Genomic DNA, 19,703 nt, shown 5'->3' with positions numbered 1-19,703 from the left:
AAAGGGATGACTGAACTTGAGCACTCCCTCTCAGCTGCTTATTTGTATATGCAGAATGTAAGCAAATTGTCAACAAATCAGGAAAAAAAGAGCCATGGCCCATCAGCATAACCTCACAGAGCAAAAGTCAAAGCGAGCGTCAGTGCGTCCCTCTTACCAGGTCTAAATCGGTCTTCTCTAAAACATCCACCATTTTTTCCAATCTTGTGTTAGAGGTGAAGATGAAGTCGTCATCCGCCCACAGCACGTACTTAGTCGTCACTTGCGACACAGCGAGATTACGCCCGGCAAACCAACCCTGTGGTTAAATTTAAAAATGTTATTGATAAAGTTCAGCAGTCAGACTGAAATACTGTAGTTGCTTTCTTTAGAAGAACTACACTGATAAACTGCTCAAAGGATGTTAAATGCCTCACTGCAGGTACTGTAAATATGCTATCCTTTTAAAACCGACAGAAATCTTTAACATTCTTTAAAATGAAGATCATTGACCGAGCACAGGAATGCAATGAGGAAAGGTAGCAGTTAATATCACACCAAAAGAAAAAAACAGACCTTAAAACAATAAGAATAAAGATATATTATATATATATATATATATATATATATTTTTTTTTTTTTTTTTTTTTTTTAACCAGTAACTACAGTAAACTGGAACTAGCATTCCAGGCCAACCAAGAACTAGGACGAGTGAACTAAACACATCTGAAATATTATGCCAATTTACCTAGATAAACTGTTAAATTTAAAACCTAATTTGAAATCAGGTCATGTTAATGTTAAAAAGGTGTTAATGAACACAGTTTGTATGCTAGTCTAGTGATTTAGCATGTGCTGTAGCTAGCTAGCAGTTGGTGGCAAGTAGAGGCTATGCTAACCTACATTTAAAAATGTAGTGTTAAAGGAGATCCGATATGCAAAATTCACTTTGTCATTTTTAGACATTCAAATGACTCTCCAGTTGGCTTAAAAAAAAAAAAAAAAACATACTGGGCACAAAAAAACAAACCAAAAAAAAAAAAAAACATTCCCTGCTGTTTGAGCTTTTTTGTATTGGCTTAAATAATCAATTCAAATTTCCCCCTGTTGTGACCTCATATTTCAAGAGACCCTTCCCTGGCTTAACGCTTAGTCCAGCCAAGCTCTGCTGTTCTTTGGAATAAATTTTTTAAAAGCTACAGGAAATAATGATTGGGTGGCGGCCAACCTGGTGATGTTTTATTTATTTATTTGTTAATTTTATTCCACTGAATATTGAGGAGGTGACACGGTTGCGTACTGGTTAGCACTCACGCCCTCCCAACAGTTCAATCAGACCTTCGGGTCTTTCCATGTTCTCCCCATGCTTGGTGGGTTTCCTCTAGTTTCCTTCCACAGTTCAAAGACACGTAGATAAGGCTAACTGGCAATTCCACATTGCTTGTGGTGTGTAAGTGTATGCAAGTTTATGTTTGTTTATGTTTGTGCCGTGGCAAACGCCCAGGATACGTGGTATCAGAGAATGAATAAGTGAGTGAGAGAGTAAATAGTGAGGATGTCACTGAGAATTAAGGATATTACTTATACTTTCTCCAGGTCATCGGCAGCTCAGTGAGAGGTTTCTCACCTGTCATGTGGAAGGCCGGGGTTCAATTCACACCCAATGCCCAAAGCCTGCCCCTGGATGCATCTAGCGTAAACCCTACATATACATATACTTTCTCCATTATTGTTGTTTGTCAGAAACATTGGTGGGAAAAGCCTGAACATGGATGGGAAATGCCTGATAAGGTCCTGAAATTAGAAAGTTTCCAGTCCTTGCATTCAAAGGGGTGTTCTGGGACAGCTCATCTAAAGCTACAGACACTGAAACAGCGCGTTTGGAAAAGAAGTAAAACAGAAAGGAAATCAGGCTTGCCAGAATATTGGATCTGCGCTGTATTTCAGCAGGAGAGCTCCAAGTCTGATGCAGACTTGTTTGAAAGTAGTATAATATTTGACCTTTAGGATATTAAATTCCCAGAAACGGATGAAAACTAACTGATTCACAGTTCGGAAAGGGATGTTGTGTGAATCAGTCATTGCTTAGTCAATGCAGGATGTTGTAAGAAACTGGCTGCACAGTACCTAATGCATACATAACTATTTTTATTTATTAGTGTTTGGTTAAATAATTTGTAGTAATTGGCACTGCCAAAGTAAAGGATGCACCGAAACATAAAATGAAGGGTGCAATGTCATTATCGGGGGGTTCAGTAATAGTGTGATTGGATTTGTTACTGCAACTGAGCAGAACATGTGGTACAAAACAGAAGAAAGCACTGGAGCACACACTATTATACAGAACTGAATGTACAGAAACACTGAAATGCCCACTGTTATGGTTAGGCATACATCCAAGTTTGTTGTGTGCGCGTGTGTGCGTGTGCGCGTGTGCGTGTGCGCGTGTGTGTGTGTTGGCTAAACAATTTTAATTCTTGCTTTAATTGTTGCATATTGGTATTTAAAGTGACTAGTCCAAAATATTTCCACATAGGACAATATTTTGTTTTTCTTGCAGGCTCTATTGGACAAAGAAATTGATAGGATAGAAAACAAATAAATGCTAGTACAAAAAATACAAGCTTTTATTTTGTACAACTAATATTACAACGCTCATATGCTTGCTAAATAAAAACAGATTTATTAAAAAAGTTTTTTTGGAATAAATTGTCATCAATACTCTACATACTCAAGACAGTGTCGTACATTTTTACTTAAGGAAATAATACTTAAAATGAAACCATGTGGTATGTGGTCATTTGTGTGTTTTTTCCTGTTGTCCTTTTTTGTGTGTTTTTATGCAATACAAGCTGCAAAGTGAGGTTTATAGAGCACCTCCAGCTTGATTCAGGGCCCACTGCTGTGGTTTCAACAGTCAGCTGCTGCAATGAGCATTTAACATTTATTAACTTTGTCAGACACTGATCTTACTCTTTAAGTCAGCATGAGCTCCGAATGCTGCACAGCGCACATCAGTGTTCAGTCCGGCTCTGGAAGCATTCTTTAGAACAGCGCTGGTCAAAGCTGCCCCAGTTTAAAGATTTTAATAAAAGTTTATCTAGTAAAAAGATGACAAATATACTGTTTTTTTATTATTTTTTTTAAATGAAAACTATTTTATATATACAGCGTGTATATACTATTTTAAATATTAATTCACTACTTTTTAATTTGCACAAAATATTTTTTATCTTTGCTGCTACTTGTAAGAAACGTTTACTGTTTCTGCTCCCACTACCTCAACTCATTATCTCATTACCACAAAGTACTGATATCATTTTGTCGCAATGTCATTCTGTCACGCTTGTTTGCACATTTGCACACGCACTTTGTCTCTTTTGTATAAACCTTATGTTGTATGTAGCACCTTGGTTGTTTCGTTTCACTGTGTACTAAACTGTATACGGTTAAAGAGACAATAAAAGCCAACTTAACTTGACTTTACTGTTATAAGAAAGAATAGATTAAAATCTTTAGCTGCAGGCCTATTTCCTTTTTTGTATACTTTGAAAATATAAAAGATGAAAATAAAATAATAAATTTTGATTGAAATATAAAGGGCATGTGTCACCTTTAACCTGATGCCTTTTGGATATCATTTTATGTTACACTTGCTTAACTGTTCACATTAATAGAATATGACCGGGGTGCCCAAACTTTCACATGCCACTCGTTACAGCATGCAGCAAATGAAACAAAGCTCTAAGTGAATAACTGATTGAATATCTGCACCGAACATTAAAAAAAGAAGTCTTTTTAAGGACTTCTGCTATAGGTGGTTGGTTGAGTGAGGGTCGACTTACGAGATTTATCTGCTCCCTTTGCGGGTAATTATTCAGACTCAAATTATTCACGTTGTGGTGTTCTCAAGTGGTGAATAAGATTTGTCGTGTTAAAGCTTTTAGCACACCTTTCCACATGGTTTTGCTTAAGAAAAATCTTTGCATATTGCAAATTTAACGCATTTAAAAAGACACAGGGTAATATTCCCAGACCAGCGACGACATGTTGATGTGGGTGTCGCCTCCTGTGTTTTGTGTCACCACAATAATAACGGTTTATATGACTGGCCAGTTGAGAGGCAACCGATTTCAATCGGCATATTTACTGAAAATGGAAGTTAATTAATATTATCCAGTGTAGTTTATTTGCTCTCTTTCTTTCTGTCCCTGCTTCAGGCTGGTGAGATCAGGCCTGGAACATTATGTTGAGGACAAATTAAAATAAAAAAATCAGATAAATACAGATCTATTTTACTATAATCCTTAAAACACATTTAATTTTTTGTCTTAAAAATTGTATCTTACACTACAGAACAGTGAAGCTCTTTACCTTTTTAAAAGGCATGGTGTAATGCTCTATGTAAGGGCCAGTTACAGGCTTGGGATGCTCGCTGTCATCAGCTATAATTATCGTGACCGTTGGATAGAACTGTCGAACGCTGTCAATCAAATCCTGAAGCTTGTCATAACGAATAAATGTTTTCGTGGCAATGGTCACAAGCTTGCTTATGTCGTATTCTACAAGAGAAAGAAAGTAAAAATGAATGAAACAATTATTTTATTTTAATAACATTTTATGTGCATTATTACATGTGAAGGACTGGGTGAGTTACCTCCTTTGGGCCCAATAGGTCCAGGATCATAGAGCTTAGGAATGATTCCATGTTGGATTTTAATGGTGAAGGCTGCCTGGAACCCATCAGTAGCAAATTGCACTGGTTTGGAAAGGTACACAATCGGTTAACCAAAGGAATCAGATATAAAAATAATACAAAGCTACATTTTCTTTTACAATTTAATACGGCATTAATAAATCCAAATGCCATTAATCCCAAATCCCTCTCTAACCCCTGAACATGTGCACTACTTGGTTGGTGGAACAAGGCATTCTACAACCTACGTAGCGATACAGATTTATCCTGTATTCAGGGTTGCGGGGGGCCTGGAGCCTATCCCAGAAGACCTAGAGCACAAGGCGGGGTACACCCTGGAAAGGGTGCCAATCCATCGCAGGACACACACATACACACACATACACACACATTTACACACATTCACACACATTCACACACTACAGGCAATTTGGGAATGCCAATTAACCTAATCTACATATCTTTGGACTGTGGGAGGAAACTAGAGTTCCCGAAGGAAACCCACAAACAACGGGGAGACGGGAATCAAGCCTGGCTAAGAATCGAACCCAGACCCCGGAAGTGCAAGGCGACACCACCACTACAGCACCGTGCCGCCGACAATTAAAACGATTTAGTTTACTTCAACTTTCATTTAACAGCCTCAGCTGTACAGTATGTGACAGCTTACCTATGTCTGCAGTTTTGGGATGAAAAACTGTATTTGTATAATTGACGAACTGCAGCTGTCTGTTAAGAGAAGATAGACGTAGGCTGGAGAGGGTCATGTGCATTTTTCCTTCCCCATATATGTTGACCTTATCCACCAAGGCTGCTACGTCAAATGTACCCATGCTGGCAGTTAAATTAACCTGCGATAGACAGACATACATATAGGTTAATATTACTATAGCAAAGATAATAAATAGAAAATAATGTCTTGTTAGCATACTGTATAAAATCCTGCAGGGATTAACTTGAGAATGGACTAAATCTAAATGTACCAAACACGCAGTTATAATAAACATGATGGAAGAAAAGCAATTGGAAAACTTACTGAATAAACCTTCTGTGGTTTTACATTAAGGCCCAACCCTTAAGGAAAGAAAAAAAAGAAATATTTATCAGAAAAAATAAGTACTATAGCAACAACACGAGAAACAGCATGACAATCCCATAGACTAGTAATGAGATGATGATTTCAGGCAGCGAGATGAGAACAATAAACATTTCTTGTAATTAGCAGCGAAGATATAAAAACAGTCCTTGTGCAAAGAGCAGGTGATAAATATTGTGCAAAAAGCAATTTCAGGATGGTGTGTGAGATTTCTGGATGTTTGTTTGATCAATGTTAAGGTTGTGGCATGTAGTCCCAGTCCTATTTGAAAGATTTTAATTTACCCTTTGTAAAACTGCATAATCTGTTTTTATCTAGCCAGTGTGTCATGCTTTTCTTTATTCCAACTGTTGAACTTTTGGCCACAGCGGAACATCCGGTCCGCACATACAAGCTTGGCACAGGTTTTATGCCGGATGCCCTTCCTGATGCCACCCTCTTATTTTATCCGGGCTCGGGACCAGCACTGTATTTAGTGGCTGGGGTTTGGACACTGGTTGGAAATCGAACCTGAACCTTTCGCATGGCAGACGAAACGCCTACCACTGAGCCACCAGTGCTAACTTAGTAAACTGTTGTCTTTTTATTTTTATTTTGTTTGGTTTATCCTGCACTTTCGCACTTTCAACACAGTTGCGACTCTCTTCTTCAACTGTGACTGGCAGCGAATTCGGAAAAGAGGAACGCGCGCAGGCGAGCTGTACAGAGACCGGCAGAGAAACAACAGACCCTCTCTGCACTCCATACTGCTTGCAAACATCCAGTCCCTGGGTAATAATTCAGATGAGCTGCGTGCAGATTAAATACCATTGGGACATCAGAAATTAATCCTTGCACTCACAGAGGGATGGCTTGAGCCCAGCATTCTGGATTATGCTGTTATATCGGACAACTTTTCCTTCTACCGACTGGATAGAATAGTAAACTCAGGCAGGTTGAGGGAGGGGGGGATCTGCTTTATGGTTAATTCTGCGTAGGCTACAGATGTCTGAATGCTAATACCTCAATGCTCACCAGACCTAGAGCTCCTGACTATTACATTTAGGCCATTCTACCTCCCCAGAGAGTTCAGCACAGTACTCCTCATAGCTGTTTACATTCACTCACAGTCTGATAAATCACGAGCATTGGAGGAACTGTACAAGATCATAAATGGAGTGGAAAACCCACACCCAGATGCTGCTTTTATTGTTTCAGGAGACTTTAAAAGAGCTAATATAAAAAAGGTGCTTCCAAAATATCAATAGCACATTACTTTTCCCACCAGAGGAGAGCAAACTCTGAATCACTTTCAGAGACTGCTATAAACCTCTCCCCCGGTCCGCTTTCGGAAAATCAGACCACTGCTCAATTATATTCTTGCCAGCATCCAGACAAAAGCCAAAACAAGGTAAACCGGTTCTCAGAGTCATTTACAAGTGGACCAGGGAAACTGAAGAGATGTTAATGGACTGCTTTAAAAAGAATTGATTGGCAGGTGTTCGAGGACGCAGCTGATGGCAGCTTCAATGAATACACTGACTGTCACAGGCTATATCCCTAAGTTCATTGTTTCTAAATCCACCATCTGCTTCTACCCCAACATATAGCTGTGGGTGAATCAGGCAGTCCACATTAAGCTGAAAGCAAGGACATCTGCCTTTAATTCGGGGAATCCTGATGACTACAAAGCTGCCAGGGAATAACCTCAGAAAGAGAGAGTACAAGAGAAGGGTGGAGTTCCCAAAGTCAAGATCCCAGGAGTCTGTGGAATACGCTTTATCACAGATTACAAAGGAGTAAGCTAGAATTCGACGCAACACTTCCAGATAATCTTATCACCCACTGCACTAGACCACACGTGAAAAGGAATGAAGCTATACTTATTCTGGAGACGGCTGAGGTAAGACAAGCACTCAAATAAGTTAATCCACACAAAGCCCCAGGACCCGCTGGCACCCCAGGCCGGGTCCTGAGGCCATGTGCCAACCAACTTATGGAGGCGCTCACCAGTATCTTCAACCTCTCTCTGAGTTAGTCTGTGGTCCCTTCCATCATTAAGGCATCAACCACTGTTCCTATTCCTAAAAAACTAAATATCTTGTCTCAACGACTATCGACCGGTGGCACTAACATCAGTCACCATGAAGTGCGTCAAGCAACTAGTCAAAACACATATTTGCCCCGCCCTCTCTGACACACTAAACAAACTACAAACTACTTTGTTTGCATACAAAACGAAAGGGCCACAGACATAGAGGGAACACATATGTAAGAATGCATTATGTAGACTACAGTCCTGCATTCAACACCATCATAACCTTTAAACTAATTAATAAACTTGCTGATCTGGGGATGGATATGCAAATCCATGATCCATAATCCATGTGCACCTGGATCTTTAACTTTCTGATCAGCAGGTCACAGGTGGTAAAAATCGGTAGCCACACTTCATCATCAATAACCCTCAATACAATTTCTGTACTCTCTGTTCACATATGACTGCATTGCTAAATACAGCTCAAATTACATCTACATGTTAGGACGACATGACCACCTTGGGTCTCATTACAGATCATGAGCCTACATAGAAGTTGTCATGGGAGTAGCCAACTGGTGCAAGGATAATAACCTTCTTCTTCCAAAACAAAGGAGATGATAGTGGACTACAGGAGGCAGAGGGTTGGACACTCCCCCATCTACATCAATGGCGCGGAGGTCGAGAAAGTGAACAACTTCAAATTCCTTGGCATCAACATCAAAAATGACTTTTCCTGGACAACACACATTGAAACCGGGGTAAAGAAAGCTCACCAGGGGCTTTATTTCCTGAGGATGCTAAGGAAGATCTGCATGAAGACCAGCACACTCATAAAGTTGTACAGATGCACCATCGAGAGCCTGCTGACAGGATGTACCACAGTGTGGTATGGGAACTGTTCCAGCCAAAGCACTGCAAAAAGTGGTGGACACAGCGATGCCTGCAGAAAGCCCATTGCATTATCCAGGACCACAACCACACTGCCCGCAACAGAGAGAGACTTTTCTCTCTGTTGCCACCTGGCAGGCGGTACATGGGCCTGTCCGCATGGACTAAAAAACTATGGATCAGTTTCTATCATCAGGATATTAGGATTCTTCATTCGAATAAATAGCAGTAAAAGCAGTTTAGACACTAAAAACCTTTCTTAAAGGTATAGCTCTAAGAAAGCTTCAGACACTAAAATCCCTCTGTTAAAGGAATGGCTGCATTAGAACAGCTTTAAAATGTATTTATCAACATTGTGAATACAAACCTAATGTAAAATCATGTGTTGCTTTCAACACATGCACTCACTTATGCATGCATATACATACATACAAATTCACACATTTACACACGCACTAACATATACAAGTTGACTGGTATGGAAGCATGTTTTTAGACAAAACATATTTAATCAAGTAAATGACTATTTAATCATGTTAAACACTTGAAACAAATATTTTCACTAATCAAATACTAAGAATAACCATTTAACCTAATTTTAGAACTCATTAAAAAAATAAAATAAAAAAAAACTCATATGGGATGAACTGTGGGACTAGAGGGCCCAAGAAAAGCGAGGTGCGTTCGCACCTAAAATCATAGTGAGCACAACTCTTACACTGCAGGAAGAAAACGTTATCCTTGGCCGACTCAGAAAAGAAATATACAAACTTGAGGAGAGATGCCACGCCAAAGCAAAGGGTAAGGAGAATGGACTCAGAGTATGAATGGACAAAGTATGAATGGACTGTTGGGCTGTTGTAGCCGAGAGGCACTCGTTATCTCTTATTAGGAAACAACCCGATAAATTAGACCAGATAAAACAAACCCATGGGATGAAAAAAGGGAAAACAAGTAACCGGAACCAGTGGGCGAATTTGGTCAAGGGAAGTAAGAAAAAGGGGAAAAACCTAAGAAGGAGATGGTTGAGTTAGGCAGTTTTGTGCATGTGGTAACTGAGCCAAGGTGATGAAGATGAATACTTCATTAAAATGTCTTTTAATAAACTTTGTTTTTCCTTGGTTTTAGCTTTTGTTTAATCAGTAAAGTAGCAGCAATTAAACAATAATTATACTATTCAAGCTTAAAAATGGCAGATGGTAATTATGGGAGTTATCTTGTAACGAAAAAAGATTAGATAAGTCTGTGGTGAAGGGGAGTGGTGAAGTGACGTGACGTGTAGGGTGAAGGTCCAGAGAGTGTGGTAAGTGGGCGGGTGGGTGGGTGAGAACACACCTAAAGAGAACATGCCTTATTAATGTGTGCGTGTGTGTGTGTGTGTTGCTGTGAGCTGAAAAAAAGTGTAGGTGGCAACAGCATGAAAACATCAGCAGAGTTCAAAGGCCAGCAATAAGGTGCATTGGTGCAGTAATTCATGAAAAGGGAGCCCTGACCAAGTATTGAGTGCTGTACATGTTCATACTTTTCAGTTATCCAACATTTTTGTGTGTTTTTTTTTTTTTTTTTTTTTATTGATCAAATATTTTAATTAGTCTTAAATAAGATAAAACATTTTCTGAGATCATGAAATTTGAGTTTTTATTAGCTGTAAAGCCTTTCTGTTCCATCAAGTGCAACAGTAAACGACCTCAGTGTGATTATAAATTCCAGCCTTTAATTTGAAGCACATGTAAATAATATTACCAGGACAGCATTCTTTCATATATATTGTCTCTAAACGATGCAGAAAAACTAGTTTATGCTTTTATCACCTTTAGGTTGGACTATTGTAACGCCTTACTGTCTGTTCACTCAACTAGGTGCATAAACAAGCTTCAGTTAGTCCAGAATGCAGCAGCGAGAGTCTTCACTAGAACCAGAAGATATGATAACTCTCTTATCCACACTGCAATGGCTCCCTGTGAAATTCTCATCGATTTCAAAATACAGTGAAACCTTGATTTGTGAGTAACGCGGTTTGCGAGCGTTCCGCAAGACGAGCAGAGATTTTTAATTAATTTTTACTTGTCTTGGTTCACGAGTACCAAGTATCACGATTACGCATGCGCTTCTTGTACTGACGCAGAGCACCACGTGATCACAACTGAGCCAATGGTTTTTCTCTCTCTCGCGCTGCGGAATTGTGGATAATCAACTCTCCTGCTGAATCTTAGTGCGTGTCTCCTACTGGTATAATTAACATCTGTGCACGCGTGTACTGTTTAACACTGAACACGTGTGTGCGCGTAAAACATTTTATTTTGTGTCTGTATGCATGTGTGTACAGCGCGGTTGTAAAGCAAAAGCAAGTCTCATTAGAGAGGTTAAAAATCTATTTTCTTTCTCAACCTGGTTCAGCCTGCTCTGTGTCTGTGTGCGTGCACGCGTCATTGGACATCCCCCCCACACACACAGACCCCTCCTATTTTCGTCTTCACAGACACACAAACACACACACACACACACTTTCTCTTTTCTCTACACGGAACATTGCTTTGTCGTGATTCTTTTCAAAGGTAAAGTGCAGGTTAATTTGTTTTATTTTTACTTTATAGCAGTGATTCCGTTAGTTTGTCGCTCAATCGAGTGTCATTAGAGAGAGTAATTTTTAATTTTTCTGATTAAACAGTGTTTGCATTGTGTGCGCGTGCATTGGTGAAGGAAGGGTAACTAAGATGAGAAGGGGAGAGGGGAGCTTAATTTAGATTCACACAGACACGTACATATACACTTTTTTCATTTTATATTTTGTGTTAATTATTTTTATGTATTTATTTTTTGGGGCTGTGGAACGAATAATTTGAGTTTCCATTATTTCTTATGGAAGAATTTGATTTGGTTTACGAGTGTTTTGGAACACGAGCCGTAATCCAAGGTTCTACTGTACTACTATTGATGTATGAAGCATTAAATGATCTCGCGCTGCAATATCTGAGTGAACTGCTAGTGTCTTAAGATCCGCCACGCCTGCTTCGGTCAAAGGATGCAGGCTGCTTGTCAGTACCACGTATTATGAAAACTACAGCAGGAGGCAGAACTTTTTCTTACAAAGCCCTAAAGTTATGGACTAGTCTTCCTATTAATGTTCGGGACTCATACACAGTCTCAATGTTTAAGTCTAGGCTAAAAACCAATTTATTTAGCCAAGCATTTTTGTAAATAGATTTGCTTTAGGTAAAAGAGCAGATCTGGGGAAACTCAAGGACATACAGTATTATGGTGAACTGGTATATTTAGATGCTGTCTTCCCCACTCTCACTGATCACTCGTCAATCATTTGTTGACAGTGAAGTCACTTTACATCTCAGGGAGCCCTCATGTCTGCGTTTCCTTCTGGCTCTCTCTTTTAGTTATGCTGTCATAGATAGTTCTGCCGGAGTCCCTGCTTGCCCTCTGCACTAAATATACTGTACATTCACCTTATACATTGTGTGACAGTGACCATACCTCACCGTTATTTCTCCTTCTCTTCTGCGCTCTTCTCTTCTCTCTTTTTTCTCTCTATACTGTAGCTATATTCATTTCCATTATCACCCAAATAAAGATGGGTTCCCTGTTGAGTCTGGTTCCTCTCAAGGTTTCTTTCTACTGCCATCTCAGGGAGTTTTTGCTTGCCACTGTTGCCGTCACCCTTGGCTTGCTCACCAGGGACAATCTGATCATTGGTTATGGTTACCAAAGTCTCTTGGGACAGACTTCATGTCCACCATACGGTATAAAGTAAGTTAGTCATCTGTGCTTTCTGTTAAAAAGGTACTGTGCAATTTGGTCAATGATTACAACAAGTCTTATAAATGATTTATGAGGAGTTTCAGATTCGACTCTCCCCCTGTGGTTAATGTTTAAAAAAAACTAATAACATAGCCAGTGTACTTCTATACCAGCTAATAAAGGTTCTGTGAATTTTTGATCAAATTGCTAAGGATGGTTTACTGGAGATGCTTATAAAAGAAAAATGTGACGACAATGGATGATGCGATTGCAAGATGGCGCGGGGTGATGTACTGTACGTGTCGTCTGTACTGTAACAGTAGTGTTAATTCTGTCAGTTATTTTCAGTTTTAGTCTTAGTCCCGGGATAAATGTCCCTGTTAGTGTTTATCATATTTAGTCAATCTTATTCTATTTTTGTTTGGTCAAGTTTTAGTCGACTAAAAGTCTGGACATTTTAGTCTCGTTTTAGTCAGAGGAACCTTTAAGTATTTTTTTGTCTAGTTTTAATCGATGAAAACATAACATTTAAGCAATAATATTATTATTAAGCCTACAGTCAATCTAGTCTAGCCAAAACCTTTTAAGGTTTTTCACAACATAATTATGTTAACATGTGGTAACATGTGGTCACATAATTATCACAAAGAGGCAGATTTTTATGGTATGCCTTAATGTGTCCGTTCACGTTTTTAGTATTTTTCCTCGCAATTGTGTGCCCACACTGTTTTCCCTCCGATATTACTATACTTTTTTTCAAAATCTACAGTATGAGGCTCCGTATACGGCTTAAATCAAACTTCCCTCACGCACACACACACACGAAACACTGACACACACACATATGAAACAACCATTCATACACATATAATACTAACTGCTCAAACAATTACATATGAAATGTGCTGCACGGATAATCTGTGTGTGTGCGTGCGTCTCATAGGTGCGTGCACACAGAGCTTGTGTGTGTTTAAGGGAAGTTTAATACGTCTCTTTAAATTCTATAGAAAGGATCTCAAATGCTGCCGTGATGACAAAGAGTTAAACATGACTGAGCTTGTAACTACTCCTGATACGATGCGCGCTGTGACCCGGTGAACACTGCTGCTCGCGCCATAATGACTGAACACACGAATAACACAGCGGATTATGACAAAAAATTCATGTTGACGAAAATGATGACAGATGTCTTATTAGTTTTAATTTTTTAAACCACATTTTAGTCTCGTCTTTTTCGTCAACGATATCGTATGCTGATTTCGTCACCGTTACTGTTCACTGATATCCGTGACGTCTCGCCATCGTCTCGTCTTGGTCACAGAAGAAAAATGTCGTTAACGAATGTTAATTTTCAATAATATTCATAATCATTTTTGTTGACGAAATTAACACCACTGTGCAGGCAGGTCACACGACAATCATTCCATTAACTACTTCTCTTTTTTATTTTTTCAAGGACACATAAGCCAAAAAAAAGAGAAAGAAAACAGATGAGAAACCAAGAAACAGGAACAGGCCTCTGAAGGGCGTTCTTGTGGCAGGAAACTTGGTGTTTAATGTAGGTCTTTAAAAAGGACAAGCTTCGGCATATCAATCATTCTTTTGTTAAATAACATGCTTTTTATTTTTAATAAATATTAGCCCTAGATAATCGGGACTTAGTTAGCGGTATCAGCGTACAGGGGACTGAGAACAAATGCACAGCACACTTTTTATATTTGTATTTGTAAAAAGAACTTCATTGTCATCAGTTTTCCTTCCACTTCACAAATAACCTGCCACTTTCCCATCAGATCCATTCACGTCTGTGGCTGTAACATGTCAAAATGTGGAAAAGTACAAGGGGGATGTAGAATTTTTTAAGGTACTGTACTTTAAAAACATAGTTTTAAGGATATGTTCACATACAATCTCAAAACCCTAATTATCTATTCAGAGTGATCTTCATAACAGTGGCACTCACCAGGAATTAAAGTAGATTTTTTAGGCCGGACCTCGACACCCTGGGTGGGGTACTGAAGAGGATTGTTTGCCTCGGCGATGATCAGAACGTCGGCTGCTGTATGTGATCTGAAAGAGCAAAAAGAATGCATTCATAATAAGCTTGATGGAGAATATGATTTCCTCTTTGTCACAATCGCTCCATTCGATTTTTATGCAAATCTAAGGAGCGTACATTAGGTTTTTTTTGTTTCCATCTGAAAACATTTTTACAGCCATGCATATATTCTCCTGTAATGTTATTTATTTATACATTTTTAAGTTATTTATGGAAATACTGAATGATTTTGTACATAATTATCCAGACATGATAAACATATATAACAAAATTGTTACTGTACGTGTGGGGTACTCCGAGAAAGCATAAAACAATTGTGGCAAAATTTTGTAATAAAACGCCTCAAAGCCATAAATAATCCTGCATAAGGAATGTACATCAAAATATGCATTGTGCAATGATTTAACGTATGTTTTCAACATGCCTGTGCAATTCTTTTTTCCATTGGTAGAACTTTAATTATGCTTGAGAAGTGACAAAATGTAAAAATGAAACCTTCAGTTTAGAAATACACGAAGGCGAAACTCATTGTGGTGGAACTGATAACCTTACCTTTTTAGGAAGTTGGTATACTCATTGTGACGTCGTTTCCTTATGTCTTCTCGCTCCGGGGCGCTAAATGCCGAGTGCAACTCCTTGGCACCGACCGGAGGAAAAAAAACGTCAAGAAAAGGGACGTTCAAAAGCCTTGAGTCTCCCTCACAAACACACTCATTTCTGTTGAGAAAAATGTAACAGTTGTTGGTAAATAAGTATAAAAATAAGTGGTGGTAAAAAAAAAAATATATATATATATATATATATAAAGAAAGGCAACATGCAGTATACTGCCACAAATTTGAGAAAATTACCAATGAGTTAACTTTATAATTACATTAATTTTTGGTTCATTTTAAACCATGTGCACAGATCATGAGACAAATCTTATGGTTCTGAATGCAAAATCACGAAGAAGCCTACAAGGTTGCATATGTAACCAAAGAGGAACAAAGCTTAAACCTCACACAATATTAATGCAAAATATTAACTTGGTTAGTAAAAAGTTAATACCCCGGCATATACCGGCAACTTGTCCTTCTTACTTTCTGAGCTACACCACAAAAGTGAAGGATCTAGGCTCTCATTAAATGACTTACTATCTAAAAAAAGAATTCACTGAAAGTGTATAGGTCAAGCAGCTATAAAATACAGGAAATAAAATGCAAATAGACGAGTAGCAAACCACTGGCAGAGGGGCATTTTAGCGCATAACAGTGTGCCTTAGTTTCTCTGAGAAAAGGCTTTAAAATAAGAATGTATGGCACTGTAAGGCAATTCATCTCAGTCAACTTTAAGCCATTCCTTGTATTGTGAATAATGACAATGTTTATTTCTGATAAGATGCTGTATGCATTTAAAAAATAAAAAGCAAACTTTTTTCTAAAAAGCAAACCAATTAATCTTTGTTTCTCTTATATATTTTACATTGCTGTTCTATTAAACTACATGACATTTTATTTAAGGTTTTTTTTTTTTTTTTTTGGTAGAATACTCGATAGCTACAGCCCTAACACACATTTACTTTTTGCCATGGGTCTGTTCTAGAGACATTTTGTTACACCTTTACTAGGTGATTTTTGTTTTTGCCTTATGTCTGTTTTAGTGACATGTTACAGGTCTTTGATAAAGATCCATTTGTTTTCCTTTGGAAAAATGTTTCATATTCACGCTGTAAAACATCTGTGTGTGTCAAAATCGTAATTAATCAAAACTGCAATATTGTTCAAGAAAATCGTGATAGGTTTCTTTTGTCCATATCGCACAGCCCTATTTTAAGCATCAAACATTCTCTGGAGTGGAATTCGTGTCAGGGCAGTCTGTCCTCTTACATCATCATATAAATTATTAAATAATTTGCGAAACAATAACCAGTAACAATGATCTGCATAATGTAATTAGCATAAAAAGGGAACCCTTCATATCAAAAACTTAACCTCAAATGTGTTTAAATTCTATCTCCGGAAAGTCAGAGACTTGTTTTGGTAAGGTGTGATCAAGAACAAATGGTTCATCAGTACTGAGGAGAGAGCAGCTGCCTGCCAAAACCAAAAGTCGTTCAGAAGAGCCTCTGTGTGGTTTTATTTATTCCTAAGGCGAGCTACATTGCCAACTAGCTTCTTACACAAGGCTGAATCCCAAATCCATCTGAACCCCATAATCAAGGGCACTACTTGGTGTGTGGACATGTAATTGTACATCCTAGCGCACTAGCTTTCAATTTAACGCTTTTAGGGATTTAACCCTGGAACCTGTAAGTTACCGTAGCAGATATTCTAAAGTGGAAAATATAAAGAGAAACTTAATAGATTGTAAGCCTTAAGCTACTTCACAGCCGTGCTGATATTCATAATAACAGCACTCCCTCTCATATTATATTGCTTATCTACAAATTTTTGTCAAATATTAGTAAAAGGAAACTACCTAACTAATCTATTATTTATATGAACGATTCTAATAAGTCTTCAGGTTTCATTTTTGACTTTGCATTTGTATTGTTATCCTGTATACTTCTCCTGTATACAGTCTCAGTGCAGCACTAGAGGACTCCTCAAAAAGGAGGAGGAAAATAACACAAACAGTTTGAAAATCTGCCTCTGACCGTTCAGAACTCATGGCTATTTATCTTTGTTCTTTTGTAGTTAGCAAAAAGGAACTCAGACATTAATGCAGATTACCAACAGCATTATCTCACCGAATCACTCAAACTACAAAGACAATAATTAAAAAAAGCATCCAAAAAAAGGAAAATCAAATTTACGTTAAATGTTATCATGGAGCAAAAATATTGTATGCTTTTAAATCCTTTGTTTATGCTTTTAAACGTTTAAAAATGCTTTTCTTAATTATTTCAGCGAATTCTTAGAACTCTTTGTAACTACAGTACCTAAGAAAACCTTTAGCTAGTTACAGTATGACCTCATTTCAGACAACAGTGGTTGGGAAATTTTCTATTTCCCCGAAGCGTATTATGTGAAAAGCATGTATAAAAGGGGCAGGGCCATAAGAGGAAGAAAAAAAACGAACTTTCGCCTACTGTATACAGTCTATTTTCCACTGACAGCACCCAAGGTTAATGATGAAAGCCTGCAGTGCCGTCACATGCATACAGAAAAAATTTATATGTATATAGGCCAAAAGCAATCTGCAGGATTTTCAAATTTGTCACATCTATGGGTATGAGAGTATATACACAGTGCATCAGAGTTCAACTGTAGACCCCCAGGTCATAACACTGCCTCCGGGCGCTTGTACAGTGGCCACTATGCATCTTGGGTGCATCGCTTCATGTGCTTCTCTTCTTACCCTGACATGACCATCGTCCTGGAATAGAGGGCAATCGGTACTCATCAGACCATGTGACATTTTCCTTTTCCTCCAAAGTCCAATCTTTATGCTTCCTAGCAAACTGAAGCCTTTTCTCTAATTAGTAACAAGTGACTTGCTCAGGCCCACACAACTATTTAGTTGCAATCCTGCAAGTTCTCATGACACTGTGTGTGTGTCGAAATGCTTTTACTTTTAGGTTGAGCCTTTTAATATGCCAGGACCTGATGCTCTCCATGGCCGATGTCTTTTTCAATATTAAAACAGTACTGCAAAAACAGCAAGGTGCCATACAGTTATTCAACATACTGAATAAACTGTAATCCATTTATTATTCATAAGCCGTTGTCATGCTATTGGTGGAGCCCTGATGGCTCCGCACCTTGAAGAGAGAGATAAAACTGTGCATGCCAGTATATTTCACCACATGGGTACAGATAATTGTTTATCTCACCCTAGCAAAAGGGGCAGGTCCCACCCTTTGTATCTTGATTAACTTGGTCAAGAGCTGTCAGCTAGTGGTGTGCTACTTGTTAATTTGGTTAGCAACTTTTTAAAAATTACGTTTATTTCTCTATTCTCAGCCGTCAACCACCCTGTTAATTTTTCTCTATTAAAGCTGTACACTTTTCCAGGATGTCTGGTTCTGTTAACCTCCACCCAACAAACAAAAGGACGGTTTTTGTTCCTGCACCAAACCCTTAGGCGATAGTCATAGCCAGTAAGAACATAATGTATATAGAGGACTATTAAGAAAACATAACAGCACTCGCATACTATTTTTTTAACCACCTTTCGCACTCTTCTCACTGTATATGTATGACTGTGCGAAAGTCTTAGGCACCATTTTATATGCTGTACCAATTTTGTTATACATGTTTATCATGCTATAAAAAGGTGAAAGTGATCAGTTCCACCAACGACTTCTCCCTACATGTATTTCTAAACCGAAGGTTTCATTTTTACATTTGGCTACACATCAAGCATAATTAAAATTCTACTAACAGAAAAAAGAATCGTCCAGGCATGTTTAGAACATGCGTTAAATCGTTGCACGGGGCATTTTTTGATGTACAGTCGTTGCCAAAAGTTTTGAGAATTACATAAATATTGGAAATTGGAAAAGTTGCTGCTTAAGTTTTTATAATAGCATGTCTTTGCCATAAAAATTTACTAAATCCTAAAAAAACCTTTCCACTGCATTTCACTGCTGTCATTAAAGGACCTGCTGAGATCATTTCAGTAATCGTCTTGTTAACTCAGGTGAGAATGTTGACGAGCACAAGGCTGGAGATGATTATGTCAGGCTGATTGGGTTAGAATGGCAGACTTGACATGTTAAAAGGAGGGTGATACTTGAAATCATTGTTCTTCCATTGTTAACCATGGTGACCTGCAAAAGAAACGCCTGCAGCCATCATTGCGTTGCATTAAAATGGCTTCACAGGCAAGGATATTGTGGCTACTAAGATTGCACCTAAATCAACAATTTATAGGATCATCAAGAACTTCAAGGAAAGAGGTTCAATTCTTGTTAAGAAGGCTTTAGGGCGTTCAAAAAAAGTCCAGCAAGTGCCAGGATCGTCTCCTAAAGAGGATTCAGCTGCGGGATCGGAGTGCCACCAGTGCAGAGCTTGCTCAGGAATGGCAGCAGGCAGGTGTGATCGCATCTGCACGCACAGTGAGGCGAAGACTTTTAGAAGATGGCCTGGTGTTAAGAAGGGCAGTAAAGAAGCCACTTCTCTCCAAAAAAAACATCAGGGACAGATTGATCTTCTGCAGAAAGTATGATGAATGGACTGCTGAGGACTGGGGCAAAGTCATATTCTCCGATGAAGCCACTTTCCTATTG

At 38.5% G+C, this 19,703-nt stretch overlaps 1 protein-coding gene across 3 annotated transcripts in view; it reads right to left on the bottom strand.

Moving 5' to 3' along the window:
• Window positions 1-19,703, bottom strand: part of LOC128510212 (beta-1,4 N-acetylgalactosaminyltransferase 1-like) — a 32,405-nt gene that overhangs the window by 2,066 nt on the left and 10,636 nt on the right. For all 3 annotated transcript variants that reach the window (XM_053482325.1, XM_053482324.1, XM_053482326.1), the window contains exons 3-9: window positions 15,041-15,205; window positions 14,393-14,499; window positions 5,712-5,749; window positions 5,346-5,526; window positions 4,637-4,738; window positions 4,354-4,541; window positions 158-298 (exon numbers count right to left, since the gene is read on the bottom strand). In XM_053482325.1, coding sequence (XP_053338300.1) covers window positions 158-298; window positions 4,354-4,541; window positions 4,637-4,738; window positions 5,346-5,526; window positions 5,712-5,749; window positions 14,393-14,499; window positions 15,041-15,205 — 922 coding nt within the window. The remainder of the gene's footprint in view (window positions 1-157; window positions 299-4,353; window positions 4,542-4,636; window positions 4,739-5,345; window positions 5,527-5,711; window positions 5,750-14,392; window positions 14,500-15,040; window positions 15,206-19,703) is intronic.

The sequence above is a fragment of the Clarias gariepinus genome, chromosome 22 (genome assembly GCF_024256425.1).
Source record: "Clarias gariepinus isolate MV-2021 ecotype Netherlands chromosome 22, CGAR_prim_01v2, whole genome shotgun sequence".
Taxonomy (NCBI): domain Eukaryota; kingdom Metazoa; phylum Chordata; class Actinopteri; order Siluriformes; family Clariidae; genus Clarias; species Clarias gariepinus.
Note: the sequence above shows the minus strand (reverse complement) of the source record. Positions and strands in the feature narration are given on the sequence as shown.